Source organism: Simochromis diagramma, unplaced genomic scaffold (genome assembly GCF_900408965.1).
Source record: "Simochromis diagramma unplaced genomic scaffold, fSimDia1.1 OVJJ01000618.1, whole genome shotgun sequence".
NCBI lineage: Eukaryota > Metazoa > Chordata > Actinopteri > Cichliformes > Cichlidae > Simochromis > Simochromis diagramma.
Genome location: NW_024387423.1, coordinates 5,567,952 through 5,586,998, shown reverse-complemented (window position 1 = coordinate 5,586,998; position 19,047 = coordinate 5,567,952). Strand labels below are relative to the sequence as shown.

The following is a 19,047-nucleotide window of genomic DNA, read 5'->3' as shown; positions in this document are numbered from 1 at the left end:
TGCTCACCATGCTGAGATATGCCAGTTGTTGGCTGATTGCTCTTTGGGAATCACCTTGTTGGTGCAAGAACTACCTTATTCCTGTCAATCTGTGTTATCTTTGACATTTTCTAATAGAATCAACTAAATGATTATGTGTTTTTGTGACAGGCTGCTACTAACCAAGTATCTAAAGATACAATTTAAAATTGTTCTTTGCTATGTTGTCTGTTATGTGTAGATACAACACCACTTTATCCTTTGAGTTAGGGGCCTTTTTTATGCTTGAGTCGTTCACAGGTCAGTGTTAAGTGGCTTGAGGCCTGCAAGAAAAATAAGTGAAAAAGCAGCTAAAAAAATGTGAAAGACCTACAAAAAGCAGGGAGAATTATGGCTCAAGACTACTTTAAAAAATTACAACAATGTCTGGCTCCTTGGAAGAATAATCAAAAGAAATGATTGGTGGCACATGGCTTTCAGATACTAGTGTCGGTGCTAAACAATGACAAATGTAAGAGATGGAGGATGTTGAAGGCTCTGGCAGACAGCAATGAGGTGACAAGATCAAAGAGTCAAAGCCGTATAGCATAGGAAAGTGGCTTTAGACATTACTATGGTCCCACGTGGATTCAAACCCTCCACGAACAGTAAAGCCATGAATGCACTTCACAGACCTTTCTTTCCGAGCAGACATGAGCTGGAGCTGAGGAACATTAATAATGGCTTCAACCTACTATGTAATGCAATTCAATGCAGCATTAAAAATGTTATTGGTTCCACCTAACTGAGAGGTCATCGTGTCTGTTGTCAGCTAGGCCTGTTCAATGCATATGAAGTGAATCATTTATAAACAGCGCAAAAGCATAAAGACAGTTTTGGTACCGCCATCTGTGTTGCATTTAAATTGTCAAGCATGTCACAGTTTTAAGATTTTTGACTGCTTTCACACAACAACGAATAAACCATCCCCACGAAAATGTGGCTCTCCCTCTTTAATGGAGGCCGTAAGATGTGGTTAAATGCTTTAAAGACTAACCAAGCTTGACCTCGTTGAGACTGTTTTTCTTACCATGCTGAGCTTAAATTGCACATAATTAAATAACAAAAACACATTTGTCAGGCATTAAAAAAATATTCGGTAACAGTAATGACAGAAAACTCCAGGTGGAGTACAGAGGTGGCCCTCCTATCTTAAATTTTGGTAAACCTTTATTTAAAACGCCCCGCGTGTCTATGAGTAAAGACATTTTTTATCCTGGCTGGGAATCGTCTGCACAGCTGGCAGCGGTGTGCTGTCATCATAGCACCATTTTTTCCCTTGAATAGTGAAAACAAAGTAAAAATGACTAAATAAAATACAGCACATTACTACACATGATGATACAATAAACCACAAAGATACTAAAAAAGGCTGAAATAACAAAGCTCTGGGGGGACATGTGTTCCTTTTCTGAAGACTTATACATATTGTCAGCGCCATCACTGCTTTATGCGAGTGAATACGAGACAGTTTTGTGGTCATCTTGTAGTATTTTCCCAGGTTACCTGTTCCAAAATGGAGACAAATGCAAGCTGAGCGAGAGGAAAATATTCAGGCAATGACAGAGCTATGCAGAGGAAAAATCCCCTTTTGAACAGCTGCTGGTTACTATAAAACACGAGATAAACGCTAACATAATTGGGATTCCATGATTTCAGAGTGGATTACATAATATCGATGCACTGTTTAATACTGTATCCACATTTTCTTCTGCCTTGATAATTTTTTAAGCATACTTGGTAAACGCCCGTGAAAATGCAGAATGAGAGTGATGACTTCACAAGCAAGACGGGTTCCAGTGAAAAGCACTGAGAAGACGGGAGATGGGGCTAGTAGAAAGAATATGAATATAAATGTATGAGAGCTAACAGACTGCTGCAGTTTAAGACTGCTGGCGGCTCTGATTTTGAGGTGGGGTTGGAGTAGGGACACTGAAATTTGTCTTAATGAGAGGGTGAGAAAGTGTGGGTGGAAAAGAGCTTCAGAAGTAACTGAAGTCACCACCTTCTGCTGCCCTGCCATGTCTTCTGTGCAAGCAAGCCAGGCAGCAGCTGATGGCCACTCATTCTGCTTTTGGCAAAAACAACAACAGCATCATGCAGCATGATGGCCACTCATGCAAGATGTACTGTATATGTTGCATCACATTTTAGGCACACAAGCGCAGACACACCGCCTGAGAAACACATTGCAGGCAATGCATTAGTGGCAGCACCACGGCAATTTTGTTGACATTGCTTTTAAAAGTTCTTTAATATACCTTTCTATGAAATGTATTAACTTTGAGGCTCCTGTCACATCATATTACATTTCATAGAAATACTAAATATTATTACAGAAAACAAGCATGAGTGCAACAAGGCCTTATTGTGCCCAACTGACCTTCTAGTTCTTCTAGTTTAAGAACTTTATGGAGAGTTCTCGTAAGGTTTTTTTTGATGGTTTGGTTTGGCTTCTGCATGACATTTTTATAAATGTGGCAGACAAAGTCACAATTGCACACACAACAACAGAATTTTGCGACACGTGCACATGCAACCCTGACCAAGATGAGGTCAGTGTCCCAGCTAAATCCCTCTCTGCTCATGAATCAATGCACAGCTTGTCAGCAGCGTCCCCTTCGTTTGCAAGAATTTGGCTGATATTTCAAGAGCTAAGAGTGTTCATGGAAATGCTCACAATAGGGGCACAGAGAAATGGATGCCTCAGCAAAAGCCTAACAAAGCCTCTAGGTAAATTCTTTCAGTATTAATTTTAAGACAGACATGCTTTTATCTCTGCTAGCTAAAATGATCTTTTCATTCACAAAACGTTTGAGTGCCAGTTTTCAGTTTGCATGATACAGTGTAACAAAGTTCAGCATTCTGCCTTAATAGAAACAACATTTAGGCACGGAAAGCCTGTCTGCTTTTAATCGAAAATAAAGTTTTTACTATCTTATTTATTTATTTTTTGCAGACCTCATTAAAGTCTGACAATGCTTTTCACAATGAGCACTGGAAATAATATAATCAGTTGGTCCCTGCAGTTTTAGTGACATTTGGTGACATTTAGTGATATTTAAATGCTTTGCCCCAACCTGTATGTAAATAATGTAAATATCCAGTCTTAAAAAAACATATCTATATATTCGAAACCATTTTAAACCATCAACGCAATCGCAAATTCTCCTGTTATTTGAAACCACTGCTGTCCTAAGAATGCCTTTCACTCACACATCTTCTGGCCAGGACTTTACACAACATGACACTGACCAGAGCAGTGCAGACAAGGGAGGGACATTTCCCCTGTGTGTGTTCATATATATCTTGCCTGTCAACGGGTGAACCACTTCCGATGATGTCCACAGCATCAGGCCATGTTGACTGATCTTTGTTCCTCTTTGTTGGCTCTTAGCGTCAGGGATACAGACAGTGACCAAACCACCTAAACTTAGCCAAGATCCTACAGAACTACACCCTAAAACCACAAAATCAGGAGTGGGTCTCACTCCCACTTTCCCTCAATATGTTTGTGCCACTCAAGGTGACCCTGCTGACATTTTACAACAACTGGGAAAGCCTGCTTAACCACAGCAATCTGGAAGTGCATCTCAGCTTATGATAACATTTCCTACTTCCCAATTAGTCTTGGGCCAGCATCCTGGTATAGCCTTGTGGGAAAAATATGCTCTGATCAGCAGAGTTTGGAAGTGAACCAGCATGTCCCACCAAAGAAACTGGCAGTGCATTTTGCATACCCCAATGTGCTGGACATCTAAAAGAAAAAAAGTTCTAGGTGGATCGTGATATGGCCAAAGAGCTTAGGTCCCAAAGTGATGATCCATGTGAATAGGTTTACAAGTTCTTGGCCTGCTGCATTAAACAAACACAGAAGCTAACCATTCCTGACAGTTGGTGGGGTTTTCATGCTGAACTGGATAAAGACATGAACAGAATATCCAGTGGAACTTCTCTTTCTTCCTTGTGTCTCACACGCATGTTCTGGCCAAAATGTAAGTTATTTTTCATTTTGAAGTGAGGATAATGTCATCATCACAAAGCAGGTGCTTTAACGGGTTGGAAAAGGGTAAAACATATAGTCAGTCCTGCCTGACACTCTTCATTGGCTTTACTATGAGGAGATAGCGTGGGAACTTTGGAAGAAATTACTCAAGTAATAAACAGCTCTTCTGACAGAAATTACAGAACAGATGTGTAGGTGTTGCAGACCAGCAACACGGGGCAGTGAGAAAGAGTGAAGGAGAGAGAAGGTGAAAAGGAGAGAAGCTAGGAAGATAGCAGGATGGGAGAGAGTAAGAACACCAGAACAAAGTAGACAGAATACTATTCGCTGCCATGTTTTTACCTTCAATAACTAGATGTGAGTATACTTGGCTGGTGGCCCTAAAGCTGATCCTCTAGCTACCTAAGGTGCAAACATGAATTGCACGCATGTAGAAAATGTTCACCATTTACAACTGAACACATTTTGTCCCGTAGCCAGAAGTAGACGCTGGCCCTTCCAGGATATGTCAACTGAACAACTGAATAATTGACAAAGCCTGAAGTCTTGAAGGGCCAAACATTGTGCTGTTTTCCATCCAAAATATGTATCTGGAAAATATGAGGAAACGTCTGCACAATTCAAATACCATTTTTAATAATGTCCAGACTGAGAGCCATCTAAAACCAGAGCGCCGATATATTGATGAGGTCATTGACAATTTTTTTTAAAAGTCACAAATTATTTCGTTTGACTTGCATGAGTTGTGATGTTGTAACTACATAAAGTCATCTTAACAACAGAAGTCTGCATATGACCATAGTTTTGTCTCAATCTAATGGTGGTGCCAGATGCAAAGTTAGGAAAATAAGAAAGCGACTGCATTTAAACATGAATGTCTGTAACCCATTTAATGACAATCAGAAGTCACTGGGATTTATTTCCTGGATGCAGTGACTGTCTGTACAGAGTTGCATGGCTACCTGTGATATATGGGTGAACATGAAATCAGAAAGGAGATGAACCAAGCTGATTTCTACGAGATATGAGCTAAAACAGGGAAAAAAAACAAACAGTCAATCACACTCACACTTATGTCCAATTTAGAATATTTTGCCAGTTAACTTAAAATTTATGCCCCAGTCACACCAGTACAACCACACCCTTCTTGCTGTGACATGACAGTGACGACCAATGGACCATTTAACCGCCCCATCCAGTCGTAACACAGATTTCTTATTTTAGATGAAAACGTTGGACCAGTAGACCAACAGATATGCAGTTAGCCAAACGAGAAAAAAAAACTATACATGTTAGAAAACCTACTCAAATTAATTAACACAATTTATAATACATGATGACTAGTGGGGATGATCAGCAAACATAACAAATACACATGAAAATGCTGAGGGTCTGACCTGGGAGGACACGGTTGGGTGTTGCAGGGCATCAATCCAGTAGCTGGTCTTGATCTGGGATTGCAGTACGACACATTCACCTGCACTTTCAAGTCTTTGTAGCATGCTGACTTGGTGTTCATTTGGCCTGCATAGGGTATAGATCAGTAAACATAGAAATGTTTAAAGAATACAGTTGTCATTTTGCGTCAATCTGCTATTTAATATTCATGTTTGACTGAAGTGGCTTTAGCATCAGTGACTTCTTGCACAATTGCATATTGTGTTGATTAATCTAAGTAAACCTTAAATCAGGTTTTAAGACTCCTTTGATTATTATTTTAACTTAGGCAGAGTCAGTCTGTACATCTGAGCTAATATAGGTCACTTAGTCAGTCACACTCTTTAATAAAGCAAAAGACTCTCAACTCATCACAACCTGCAATCAGTATTCATTGAGGTGGAGGTGGCTAGGGGGTACTGCAGCAGACCGGGGTGGACAACTTTAACCTCAAGGGTCAATCAATAGGAATTCTACACTAAGAGCTTTGTTCACAGTGATGACGCTAAGCAAGCGCACATGCACAAATATAGCCATGCCTACACAATGCACCCTTGTTCCTCAACCTCTGGCCACAAATTACCTGCCCAGGGGACAAAGGCCACTGGTCGCAGGCAGGCATGTGTGTGCTTGCAATGTGTGTGTGTGTGTGTGTGTTTGTAATAGCAAGTCTCCAGCTGAATAAGGAGAGGTCCCACCAGTTTGAACCAAGAGCCTCTAATGTCCCCTCAGTAATGATGGGAACACTCTCGTCTCCATTTAACCTGGAGCTAAAAGACTGATTAAAGGTCAGAGAGGCAAGAACTAAGCTTTAGGCTTAGTCTACTGATCTACAAATTGTCCTCCTCATTTACGGTTTTAGATCAAGATTAGAGGTGATGCGTGCTTTTTCATCAGTGCAACAGATTTTAAATTGCTTCTTAAAAAGTTGCATCTATGAAAAAACAAACATAAATCCAAAAAAATAAAAATGAAAAACAAAGACATTGCATTTTTTTAATGTTTGCTCGTACCTCCAGCACAAGTGGCTGAGCACTGGGAGCGTATGATAGCCCATGTATAATTGTGCTTGATGCGGTTCTTCATCAGTTTCTCATCAGCTTTCTTTAGAGTATATTCCCAATGCACACCAGGATTCCAGCCCTGCAACAGCACCTAAAGGAAAAAAGGTAATAAACAGGCAAGTAAGTCACAAAGAAAAAGGAGAAGGAAAGTAGGTCTTAATCATGTTACTGAGACCAATGACCTACTACCTCTATTACTAGAGTCTCATTGGTGGGACCGGCTGATATGAGACTCTCTGGTCTGTTATATGGTCTTTTGTACTCGAAAATTGCTCCAGCAATGGGGTGTCGGCCAGGCCAGTCCACGGTCCAGTGGCCATTAAGGTAGTAGCGTCTATGTGTGTCCCTGACAGCCAAGTAGGAGGTGGAGGAATTCAGTTCAATCACACGGATGCTCCGAGCTCCAGCTGGGATGGTTATCACTGCATAGTACTCTGAGAAATATTAGAAGACCTTAAATAAGCATTAAAAGTGGCATAAAACTCCAGCAAACAAAACAAAATGTTAATAATATGATATTAGGCTACACAGATTTTATGGTGAAGACTGCACCATACAAAGTTTGTGGGACATGAAAACAAATATTAGGTTTTAAAGCATTTCCAATAAAATCGCTAAAAACCAATGAAGTGAATAATTCATTTGTGACGTACGGTTAGTAAAATGCTGTTTTGTGTACTGTCCTTTGTAAATCTTGCAGGTGGAGTTGTCTCCTTTACACACCCCACAAGCATCGGGCACAGCTGTGGAGCCTAAAACACGGTCACAGCCAACTCTCTGTGGAAGAAAACCATCAGCGCTTTTGATGACAGTGTAGATCACAGACATAAAAACACAAGACTGCGTCACAGTACGCATTCGATTACAACATTTACAAAATTCCAACATTTATTATGTACGTGGTGACAGGTCAATATTTTACTATTCATTACATCTAAAGTAGCAGACAGCAGGAGAAATAAAAGAGTCTATTGATGTTCTTTACTGCTTACATCCATTGTCAAACTTCATGAAGCCACTTGAAAGACCTCACACGCCTTATACATAAATGTAGCACTTTGACATCAATGTTTGGTCACATCATGTTACTTTCCAACTGCTTAACATTTAACATTACCTCACACAGTCCATCAATACAGACATTAGAGCTGTCTGGTGAGCAGAGTGTCCCATCCTTAACTTTGCTGGCCAAGGCAAAAAAGAAATCATAACCTTCAGCAAAGCAGTAGAGCTTGCATAGATCTTGATCTGGAAGAAAAAGAAAATGGCCATAAAAAAGGTCTCTTTTATCATTTCAAATAATCTTTAGTTACGAGTTTTTTTTGAAATTTAAGAGGAAAGCTTTCTCACCATCCACTCTAGTGTATGGTCTCCAAGTGTAGTACCAGCCTCTGAACTGTTTGCCGTTGAACTCAGCACACTGTTGTGCTCTATAGTCAATGGTGTTCCTGGGACAGTCTTCAGTATTGCAAAGTTTGTATGACCTGGAGGAACCCTCGCAGAACTTCCCTCCGTATGCCGGTCTAAAGAGATGGATTTAAACGTGTAGAATTCAAGGTTTTTCTGCACGAAACACATAATAACATGCTTCCAGTATTTTATGGATCTTCTTTCTTCATCTTCTATCTGTGACTGTATGTTCGTGTTGAAACCCCAAACATGGGTGATAGTAGAGTGCAAAGTATTGAAATAATGTTAATGGTAATAAAACATTTAAGATAGTTTTTATCTGTAGAGTCTGTGAAATTCTGATTGTGTTGATCCATGAGCATGTTTCACTCCATATGTGTGTATAAGTGTGCCTTTGTGAAGGCTTGTGAAATCACAGGTGTATATCCTCGGGTTATGTTCCTAAAAATCTCTTGGATGGGACAAAAACAGCTGCAAACTCTCCAACCACTCTCTCTGTGTTGTGTTCTTTCGTTTGATATCTCTGCATTTCATCTTTCACCTTTTTAATCCCTTTTCTGTCATCCCCCCCTCCTCCTCCCACTTCATTCCACTTGCCTGTCTTTGTCCTTCTAACCCTTCACCACCAGCTTTCCTTTCCTTGTCTTTCTTTCTCCTCCTCACTCTCTGTCTAATTTAGCCCACCACTTGTCAGGATCTTGGCATGACATGATAAAAAGGAAGTCCCAGCATTTGGAATAGGGGCCCCTGACTGACTGACAGTGGCAATAATCATGAGTGACTGATGAGTTGGGGGCTAAATTAGAAGATAAGTGACAGACTTGCGTGACTTAATCACAATTCTTAATATACTGTTGGCCCTTAGTCAAACAATCAGAGGTACCACAGGCCATCCAAGTCTTCTGCATGTTATAGTAAGAAATTATACAACTAGAAAACTATACTTTGACAGATGATGACTTTTAGTAGACTTTTAACACCATTTAGTAGAACTGTTCGTAGTGTATTCAGTAGTAGTTCAAAGTAACACTTGCTGTATAGTGTGAACAGTGAGGACATGTGTTAGTGTGGTATTATCTGGCAGCAGTATGATAGTTAGCATATAGCTTAGCATAAAGACTGGATACGAGGATTAACAGCTAACAAGGTTTGTCCTGAGTCGGTCTAGAAACACATCTAAAGCTCAATAATCATTCAGTATATCATTATTATATCTTAATTGTTTAATTAGAACACAAACACTTATTTGTGATACTTAAAACAATATCAATGATAAGACTCCCATTCCAGGACGCTCCTAAGTTAATTTAAAATCCAAAAATTATTTTAGTCTGGCTTAAAAATCATTAAAAGTTTTTAAAAGGATACTAAGGACAAGTGGATGTGAGGACTTTTAAATATAGAAAAACTAGGTGCCGCTTCAGTTTTTGTGTTAACTGTCAGCTAGCAATACAGACAGAAGAGGTTTTGAGTAAAGTTTGTAGTCACTTGTACATTTATGTTTTTCTAATGCTATGTAAGATTCAATGTAAATACAGTATAATGTTAGAGGCCATTGCTTTGTCTTTCCCTACCTGGGGTTGCTGCATTGCCTCTCACGATATGTAACGCCGCTCTCACAGCTTCTAGAGCATGTAGACCAGGAGGACCACTCTGACCAGTGGCCATGCTGAGGCCTTGGACCCTCATCACCCTGTTTCACACACTGGCCCCGACGACACCACTGAAGGGAACAAAAGAGCATTGATTTATGGGAAAGAGAAAGATGCAGCAGAATGGGGGTTCAAATAGAAACTGTCAAAACTAGACCCGTTTTTATCTTAATCACGAGTGAACTCAGAATCAGACTGCAGCATCGTCCATCTTTACCGTTTCTCATATGTAGCATGTGGCATGCATTTCTCATTATGGGGAATGCTCTGTTCTAGGTAGAGTGTGCTGTGGTCATTAATAGGACCACTGAACATGCTGGCTGCAAACTCACTGGCAAGTGCTATTCTAACATCCGTGCAAGTCTGTGGGACTGGACTTAACAGAGATTTTGCAGAGAAGAGCAGTGAGGTTAAAATCTGTTTAATACTTAATTTGATTGCACTGCAAATGTGCCTTATTATGTTCACCTCCTGCCACGTCAAGATATGACTTACTGTGCTTACTGTACTGTTTTGTTTTGTTTGTTTTTTTTTAACTGTGGCCCAGTCCTGGTTACATGTTCACAGTCTACCAGTAAAACCTTTTCAAGGTCATCTCATGCTCTTTCAATTTTCAAAGACCAATTTCTCTTTCATTCTGATCTCTGGTGGACTGAAAAGCCATGTGCATATAGTGTTACTAGCTGCTTCTGACCAAGCAGCTTTTGAGCAGTGAACACTGCCAAATGTGTCCCTTAAGGCAGCAGGCAAAACCGAAGATTACACGATAGTGGATAAAAAAAAATAAAAATCTTTAAATATGTTTCTGCACTTCTTTGGACTGCATGCAATGATGGTGATCGTACAGGGAAAACTCAAAGCCACAATCGAGTACATACATCAAAGGCCGAATCATTAATCAGCTTCAGTGTACTTCTTCTCCCAGAATTCCACACACACTGGTATTGCATAAGCTGTGCTATGTCCATACATCGAACATATGCAGCTGTTCTTGTTCTCACTATGTGAACAATAACTACACAAGAGACCACAGACCCACACGCCAGCATACGCAGACTCATGCACACCTCACCAACTAATCTCATGGTCCTTGACTAAGAACTAGAACAGCTGATTTCCCCTCAGTTTTCCCCCTGCGGCTGAGTGCCGCAGATTCCTATGTGAGACAGTCAGTGTTTGTGCTTGGTTAATTTTCCCGTGGAGGGGGAGCGCGAGATTAAACCATCAAGTTTAATATATTGAGATGCAAACGTTGATGAGAGGCTGTCAGGGGAGTGAGGGTAAGAGAAAGAGCAAGCCTCGGGGGGGAATCATCTTGAAAAGAAGAATGAAAAAGAAAACAAAGAATAAATAAAGAGCGCAGATTGCTTTTTGGATCCAAGCCAATTGCATATTTCTGCCACATCAGCAACAAACGAACTGCAGCTGCTCCCTGAGGTAAAAGAAGGAAGGACAGAGTGGTACCTAGAGCAAAAGAAAAAAAAGGAGTTTTCATTTACACTACCCTCAAATGTACTAAATCAAAGTAAAGTTGCTGATTTGGCTTGAAAATAACTTAAATAGTCTGTGCTGGGATATGAGGCCATTGCTATGTAAGAAAAAAGCAGTTAAAAGAAGTGTAGTATCACTCAGTTCAAGCCATTTGCTTTCAAATAGCTGGACTTAACACTACATAACACTAAAACACTCAATAAATGTTACTTTTATAAGGCTATGCACATCATTGTTGCCTTTTCAGTGTATTCATAGCTATGGCTTATTGTCCTTTGCAGCTTACTGACTTAAAGGTCTGTGGTATCCCTAAGTCAAAGAATGTGTTTCCCATTTTTACAAGCTTTCCCCCGCTTATACTTTTACACGCTTGGTAATGTAAAGAAGCACACTGCCAAAACACTGCTAGGGCAACTGATATGCAGGAAGGAGAATTTGCCCTGAGAGTGAAGCCATTTTTCAATAGACATGTTTAAATCCACTTTTCTTAAGTTAGCACACATAACAGAGTAAAACTCTCTTACTGAGTTGTGTTACTCTGTTGGATGGTATTTTTCTCACCAAAACTGAGAGGAAATGTGTGTGGGGCTCTTGTTTAGGCTGTCCTAAAGAATAAAGGCAATGTTTGCTAAATGCCATATCAATTGGAGGAACATTTTGGCTCCTTTGGCTATCAAGGAACAAAGGTTATCTTATTGGTGATATGACTAAAAGCTAACTCTATGCCCTGAATAGATTGTGGACTTTTTTTCCAGTGTACAAATGACATTTTGAAGAAGGTATCTTCATTTTCCTGCTAGCGGTTGGAACTGTCTTCCGCTTCAATTGCCTCTAAGGAAATGGATAAAAGATTCCAATAGAAGTCAGCGGCTCCCATGCCACTCATGTGATGCCACTCTTGAGGTGAAAAAGCCTGTGAGTGTCAACCCCTTTAACCAAACACATCGCCATACCCACACATGCGCACACACGCACTACATCATGTGTTAAGTCACCATATCGGGGCCGCAAGCAGAGCCCTCAGCAGCTGGCATGAATTTGGTCTCACACTTCCTCCCAACACGGTGGCACCACAGAGCCTTGCAGATATCCTGGAACAACATAAGAGAGAGAAACATGGAAACCTTAACTTACTTCTTGCTCCAGATTCCAGAAACTGGATCATCACGATCCTCCTCACAATAGCTGTAAACAAAGCTTGCAGTGGGGAAAAATGATCACTTGTAATAGCATTTTGATTTTGCCTCTTGAGAGCTAATAAAACATGTTGAAGGAATCTTGCTGAATCTGCAACTGTCTGAATAATTATTTTCTGGAGAGCTTCCCGTGTGCAGCAAATGTGAATCTCCAAAATATTTATGCTTCAGTAGCTACGGTAAAGACATCAGCATCGATACATAAAATCTGGTCTAAGTGGTTCCAACATCATCTCTGTTGTGGATCGACGTAGCAATCTTCAGCTTTGAGGAAGTGAAACACCAAAGTGAAGAAGTAACACAGAACATGAAGATTAGGACAAAGTATTAACAGGGCACAACTGTTTTACCAAACTTACATGATGTAATGGTTGTGTTACTCAGTCATTAAAGATTCAGCTGGGAGCACCGGCCTGTTTCCCTGCTCGCATTGCCTGAGAAACACAGCCTGCTGCTTTTTAACATGTCTACTCTGTTGCTATTTGAATGACTATATCAGATTTTGACAACTCAGTGCAGATGCTGACAGACACCTCAGCCTCAGCTTGCTGCTGCCAAAAGCCACCATGGAATTCATCCCAAGGACTATTTGTCCATCTGTTTCGCTTGCTCGGGCCGTTTGTAGCAGTAAAATAATGGCAGAGAGCGGTTAGCGATGGGAGGAGAGACAGAGAGAAATGATGGACAGTGTGTCAGAGGCTGAGAAAGAAAGAAAAACGCCCATTAACATTATTCAATTTTTCCTATAGAATAGCCCATCCCTATCTAACCGCAGAGAGTATCATTTGTTCCCTCCAGTGGTACCTTATCTTGACAACAGCTGCCAAAAAGTTTAGTGAAAAAAGAATTCATTACACCATGAACTGCGCCGCTGAGGCCGATTCTTGTGGGCTGTTTTATTTTTTATGAGTAACAAGTGCTCAGAAAGACAGTGAGTGTAATGGCTGCTTGGAGATTTATCAGTCCAGAGCACCTTGCTGCTACCAGGTGCACAAGCGTATGTTATAAATGTAATAATCCACGGATATTCAGACGTTTATATAAGCACACAAAGAAGGGCAGCATGTGCAGAAGACCTAGGATTCAAAGCCAGCTACTACTGGCACTGGCATTTCTTAGAGCATAAATTAAAAAAGTCACTTGCTTAAAGTCCCATACTGCAGACATAACATATTTGATACATACTGCAGTAACTTTATTACAAAGCATTAAATATCCATCTTGCTTTATCGTTGATCATTTTTGGTAATGATATCTTCCAGATGAAGAAAATTTGCTACACAGAAAATGATAAAGGAACAAGACAGGTTAAAATAAAATGTTAAAATAAATGAATACAAAGCACAAAAATTGCAGTACATACATTATCAGATTTTTATACTGGTCCACTTGACTGCAAAAAATAGAAACCTTTATCCTGTGTGTGACTAAATGCTATGGTGTTGCAAATATGTTCGCCATTGTAGTATACAAAAAAGGTCACAATAATCTGTTAGAGGGTCTGTGACAAAAATGAACTATTGGCTGCTAAGGGTCTGTGGGGTAGATGGATGGTTTAACCTTGTTTTTTTTCTTCAGAGAGCTTTGTATTTCATCTAAACACTGAGAACACCCTTGCCTGAATGGTTCAAACAATACAGGTGCAGCTTTGGCTCAACTGAGGTTCAGGTGGGATACTATATTTTAAGACTGATTACATTTAACAAGTATTTAAAGCCCTATTCGGATTATCTGGGAGAGTATTTCTAACAGTAAGATCAGCAGCAATGAGACAATGGGAGAGCAACGAGCAGAGATTCCCACTGGCAATGCTCCAGTATATATTTAGTCATCTATCCCAGTGAGTACAGTATATCATGGGCAGTCTTCGAGTCTCAGTCTTTGTGTGTGGATGCATATGTGTGTACATGCACAAGGGCATGTAACCCGGATCAGTTTCTCTTTTCCTTCCTCTTTTTATTTGATTTTTCCTCTACCTCATTCATCCCATCCCACTCTTGCATTCTTTGACTTTTTTCCCCCTAACTAGCAACACATGATTGTTAAAAAAACGTATCAAATGCTCACGTTCCAGTAGATGTGGTGATAAAATCCCTGACTGGGATTATAAACCTGTTTTTAAATTAGCATTAGATGGCATAAGAGAGTCCAAATCAGTTTTATTACCTTCTTAAAATCAAGGGTGCAGAGTTTGGCCTTCTCCCCAAACTGCCATTTGCATTGTGTGTCTGCATCGTACAGCTCGCCAGGCAGCTTCTCAGGGTATTGATACTCTGTGATTGCTCTTGGTTCATCTGATAGGCACAAAGCCTGGGCAGAACTGGGGAATTTGATAGGGAGATAGCAAAGGAAAAGCACAAAAAAAGAGTTAAGTAGCTGGCATATGAGACTGCCTGCTGTGCACATAGAAATTCCAAAAGCGAGCATCACTCCACGTGTTCCATTGTTCCCAGCACAGTGACAACTGTAAAGTGTAGCTATGGTAACATAACAAGTTGGCAAACTCAAAACCTGTGGGTAATGTTTTAATGCATCAGACACTCAATTATGACAGACATAAAAAGTCCTTGCCCATATCGCTCATATCCTAACACCAGCAGGGGGTTTCCAATGTTAACTGATATCACTGGTTACTATACAGCGATGTTTTACAGCTTAAACGCTGCAGCCGGGGAATATAATACAAGAATATGGTGGAAAGAGCACGAAAAGGCAAAATATGCTGGAATGGTTCATTGTGTTAGTGAGTGGTCCTGATTGCTTTAGCAGAGTGTATGAGTGTCTGTGTGTGTATATGTGAGATCTTCCATTGCTTTATGGGCCCTGTGTGTCTAAAGAGAACAATGTCTGTTCTACAAGTGCAATATTCTGGTATTCTACATTATTCACATAATATGGTTTCTGAAAAATACATTACATTTGCAGTACTGTGTAATCACACATATCAGCAAGGACTCAAGTAAAGATTGGGAGGACTTAATGTAATTCACAAGTAAGTAAAATTACAAAATGATTTGTAGGATCTCTTGAGGGCAAGAGGCTTAAGACAAAATTTACCCCCCCCCCCTAAAAAATGTACACAAGATTCTCATCAGCTAAAGATAAAAAAGCATCCTTTCTTTTCTATGATTCCCTCAGGATCTACAGGCTCACCCCATCCAGACCGAGGGCTATTTATATCTATCTATTTGTTTGTGGTCACATAAAACACAGACAGCAAACTGCTGAAAAAAAAAATCAAAAAAGGTTTAGATAAGACTGGTCTCAAGCAGACTCATAGCTGAAGAACATTTATCTGCAAGACTTTTTGATTAGCATTGCTGTAATCAGAGTGTTAACCAAACATATCAAACAAACCAGAGTCCAACAAACATACTGTAAACGCATTTTATGTTTACAGTATGTTCGCTGCTTGCAAACTTCCTATTAGCTTAATTTTAAATTAAGTCCGTAAGTAACAAAGTCTGTCTAACTGCATTTCTAAAATGGAAACATTTTGCATGCTATTTGTCATTTGATTATTATGACTGACAAGATATAATGTAGTATATCTGTTTTACAGATGGAAATGATTGGTTTTATTACTTTAGCATAGCCGGCCAAGCAGTTTCCCTGTCCTAGTTTTTAGGCTGAGATATGCTATGCTAAATTAAGATAAGCTAACTAGAAATTGTCACAATCTGCAAACCTTGTAGAGACTTTTTCTGCAACTCTGATCGAGCTTCTTCTTCATTCAGCTGCATCTCACCCTATCTTTAGTATCCTCCTCTGTCCTCTGTCTCCTCTGCATGTCCTCTCTTTGTCCAGAAATCTTTCCTGTGCTCTTCCTCTTTCCCTCCTGCATGGAAACTCCATATTCAGCTCCCCCTGTTTAATGTACCAAGTTTCTCTTCTTTGCACATGCCCAAACCATTTCAGCCTTCCACTCTAAAACTTTCTTTCCAAACTGCAAATCCTGAGCAGTCCATCTAATATACTCATTTCTAATCTGGTCCATCCTCGTCACTCCTAGTGAAAATATTAGCATGTTCAACTCTGCCACCTCCGGTTGGCTTCTCGTCTTTTTTTGTGCTACTGTCTCCAAACCAGACATCATAGCAGGTCTCACTACCGTCTTATAAACTTGTCCTTACACTTTTGCTATTATCCTTCTGTCGAAAATCACCCCTGATACTCCAGCCACTACACCCTGCCTGCACTCTCTTCTTCACCTCTCTTGTGCACTGTCCGATGCTTTAGATGGCTGACTCGTCCACCTTCAGTACATGTCCTGCATCACCCTCACATACTTCACTGCTACTCCCGACATCCTCGTATAATACCACAACTCCTCTCTTGGCATTGTATCATATGGTTTCTCTAGATCTACAAAGACAGTGCAACTCAACTTTTCCATCAACACTCTCAAAGCAAACATCACATCTGTAGTGCACTTCTCTGCCATGCTGCTGCTCACTAATCATCACCTCTCTTCTCAGCCTAGCTTCAACAACTCTTTCCTAGAGCTTCATGGTATGCCTTATCAGCTTTATCCCACTGGACCTACTACAGCTTTGCACATCACCCTTGTTCCTGCAAACTGGCACAGTACACTTCTTCTCGATTCCTTACACATCCTCTCACTCCCCAGGCTTGTGCTAAACAATGTGGTTAAAAACTCTACAGCCCTTTCTCCTAAACATCTCTATACCTCAACAGGTATGCCATTTGGACTACCTCTCCTTGTGCTCTTCATCCTCTTCATAGCTTCCCTCACTTAGTCCCTACTGCACTTCACTACCTGTGCTCCATCCATCCATTCCTGCCCTCTCATTTTCTTCACTCCTCAGCTCCTCAAAGTACTCTTTAGACCCACTACACATCCTTTCCAGCTTGATTTCTCTGCCTAATCAGTTGCTACAAATGCTTCACTCCTTCCTTAAACTCTCAGCAAGGAGCTAAATAAGCACATTTCTCAGAGGAGTCTTAGAGAGAAGGGGATCTTGAAGCTTTCTGGTTGGTTTCACCAGCTTCAACAACAAAAACAACTTCAAGTGGCTTTTAAGGAATTTGCTTTCACTGACGTGAAGATTATCCATCCATGTTAGGCATGGAGGGATAAAGCATCTGACCATGCGTACAGTCCGGCCTGTCTGTCATGGCTGACTGAAGAGAAGTAGATCTAGAGTGAGTGTAATATAAACTCTGCTGGCTGACATAACGCTTCTCTCCATAGCAGATGAAGGAGACACTGTGGAGTCTCATGATTGCAGCTAGGAAAACATACAACATTTCAGCAATAATATCATTCAGTAATAATGCAAGATGACGACTCCTTGATGGTTTAATGTTTCAGCGCTCTCCTCCGTGTGACCTCAAGAGGTGATGGGAGTTTAATATAAAACTGACAGCTCTAACGAGGTTGAGGTCATCCCAGCTCTAATAACTCAGCGAGGAAATACACTGTCTGTCTCCGCCACTCTGAGAGGGGAGACCTGACAGTTCAGCTAACACATGGGTAAATTTAGTGGTGGGCACTGACTCTGAGCTATCTAGTTTCAAGTATACACGCACACAGACACACACACCTACATCCACAGACAAATAGAAACATGTCCAGACACATGGGCGCGTTGTCTGTGATGGCTGTTTTCCCGCTTGGGAGAGCAGGCTATAAGCAGAACAGTGCACAAACCAACTGCCATGCAAACTTACGGCTTTTACAAGCATGCATCTTGATGCACAATAAAAGTGCATTTTGTAAAAGAGCACTAAGAGAAACGTAGGACCATATTTCACTTAAATTAGCTGCTATGGTAACTACATTCTTTACTTAATTGCATGTAGCCTCTTGTTCATTCAAAGCTTTAAAATTGCTTTTGAAATATAAAATCTTTTACAGGTTTTATATAGGTAAAAGTACAATTTTTCACTTGACACATTAAAAATAAAAAACACAATGAATGCATGAATTAATTAAGTGGCCAGTTTGAAAAATGTAGTTGTTGTGTTTGTTGTGTGAACTCTAACAAAAAGGCAGACATGAAAATTCTTAAAAACACTAGTTTAATTTCTTTTAGTCAACACAATGAAAGTAAAAAAAACCCCAATTGCTTACTTGAGGAAGCGGCTGAGGTACTGACGGCTGCAAGCAGACCAGGAGAAGACACCGTTGTGACCAGCTAATGTGGGAGACATGATGTTGCCTTCTGACTTTTTACAAACATTCCCTTCACCATCATGGACCATTCCAAAACTGGAGAGTTAAAAAAAGAGATTTTTATCTACAAATTCAGGTGACATAATCATCTACTTCACATGTAACAAATGCAGAAGTTGTCATTCTAATAGATTATTTATTTTTACATGAATTAAAACAAATTTTGGTACATTTTTCATTTCATTGTCGAACAAGGTTGAACGAGGCTGAATGTACTTTGGAAACCCTTACTTGTGTCCTGATTCATGGGCGATGGTGAATGCCAAACCCAGGCCAGTGTCCTCATTAATGGTACAGCTGCGGTATTTGCTACACATCCCGCTAATTGGCGCAAACCCTGCAAAAGCAGTGATAGATTTTTGTTTTTGCAATCTTTAATACAAGTTTTATTCTTTATTAGTTTAAAAAAGCCATTCCAAAAATAACTGTAATTGGTTAGTTAAAATAACTGCTGTCAAGTTGCTTCTTCTCAGCTTTTTAACTCTACATTGCAAGAGAAATTTCTCAAACGATACGCACTGGTGTGAATTTGTGGAGGGCACATGTCGGAAATATCAAACAACATCAGTGAATT

The 19,047-nt window shown here is 40.2% G+C and overlaps 1 protein-coding gene across 1 annotated transcript in view; it reads right to left on the bottom strand.

The window, feature by feature from the left end:
- The window catches only part of LOC120722282 (A disintegrin and metalloproteinase with thrombospondin motifs 16), a 50,285-nt gene that overhangs the window by 8,929 nt on the left and 22,309 nt on the right, over window positions 1-19,047 (bottom strand). The window contains exons 8-18 of the mRNA XM_040013208.1: window positions 18,705-18,810; window positions 18,372-18,509; window positions 14,441-14,594; window positions 12,074-12,169; window positions 9,510-9,658; window positions 7,876-8,048; window positions 7,643-7,773; window positions 7,179-7,302; window positions 6,715-6,959; window positions 6,475-6,616; window positions 5,422-5,548 (exon numbers count right to left, since the gene is read on the bottom strand). Coding sequence (XP_039869142.1) covers window positions 5,422-5,548; window positions 6,475-6,616; window positions 6,715-6,959; window positions 7,179-7,302; window positions 7,643-7,773; window positions 7,876-8,048; window positions 9,510-9,658; window positions 12,074-12,169; window positions 14,441-14,594; window positions 18,372-18,509; window positions 18,705-18,810 — 1,585 coding nt within the window. The remainder of the gene's footprint in view (window positions 1-5,421; window positions 5,549-6,474; window positions 6,617-6,714; window positions 6,960-7,178; window positions 7,303-7,642; window positions 7,774-7,875; window positions 8,049-9,509; window positions 9,659-12,073; window positions 12,170-14,440; window positions 14,595-18,371; window positions 18,510-18,704; window positions 18,811-19,047) is intronic.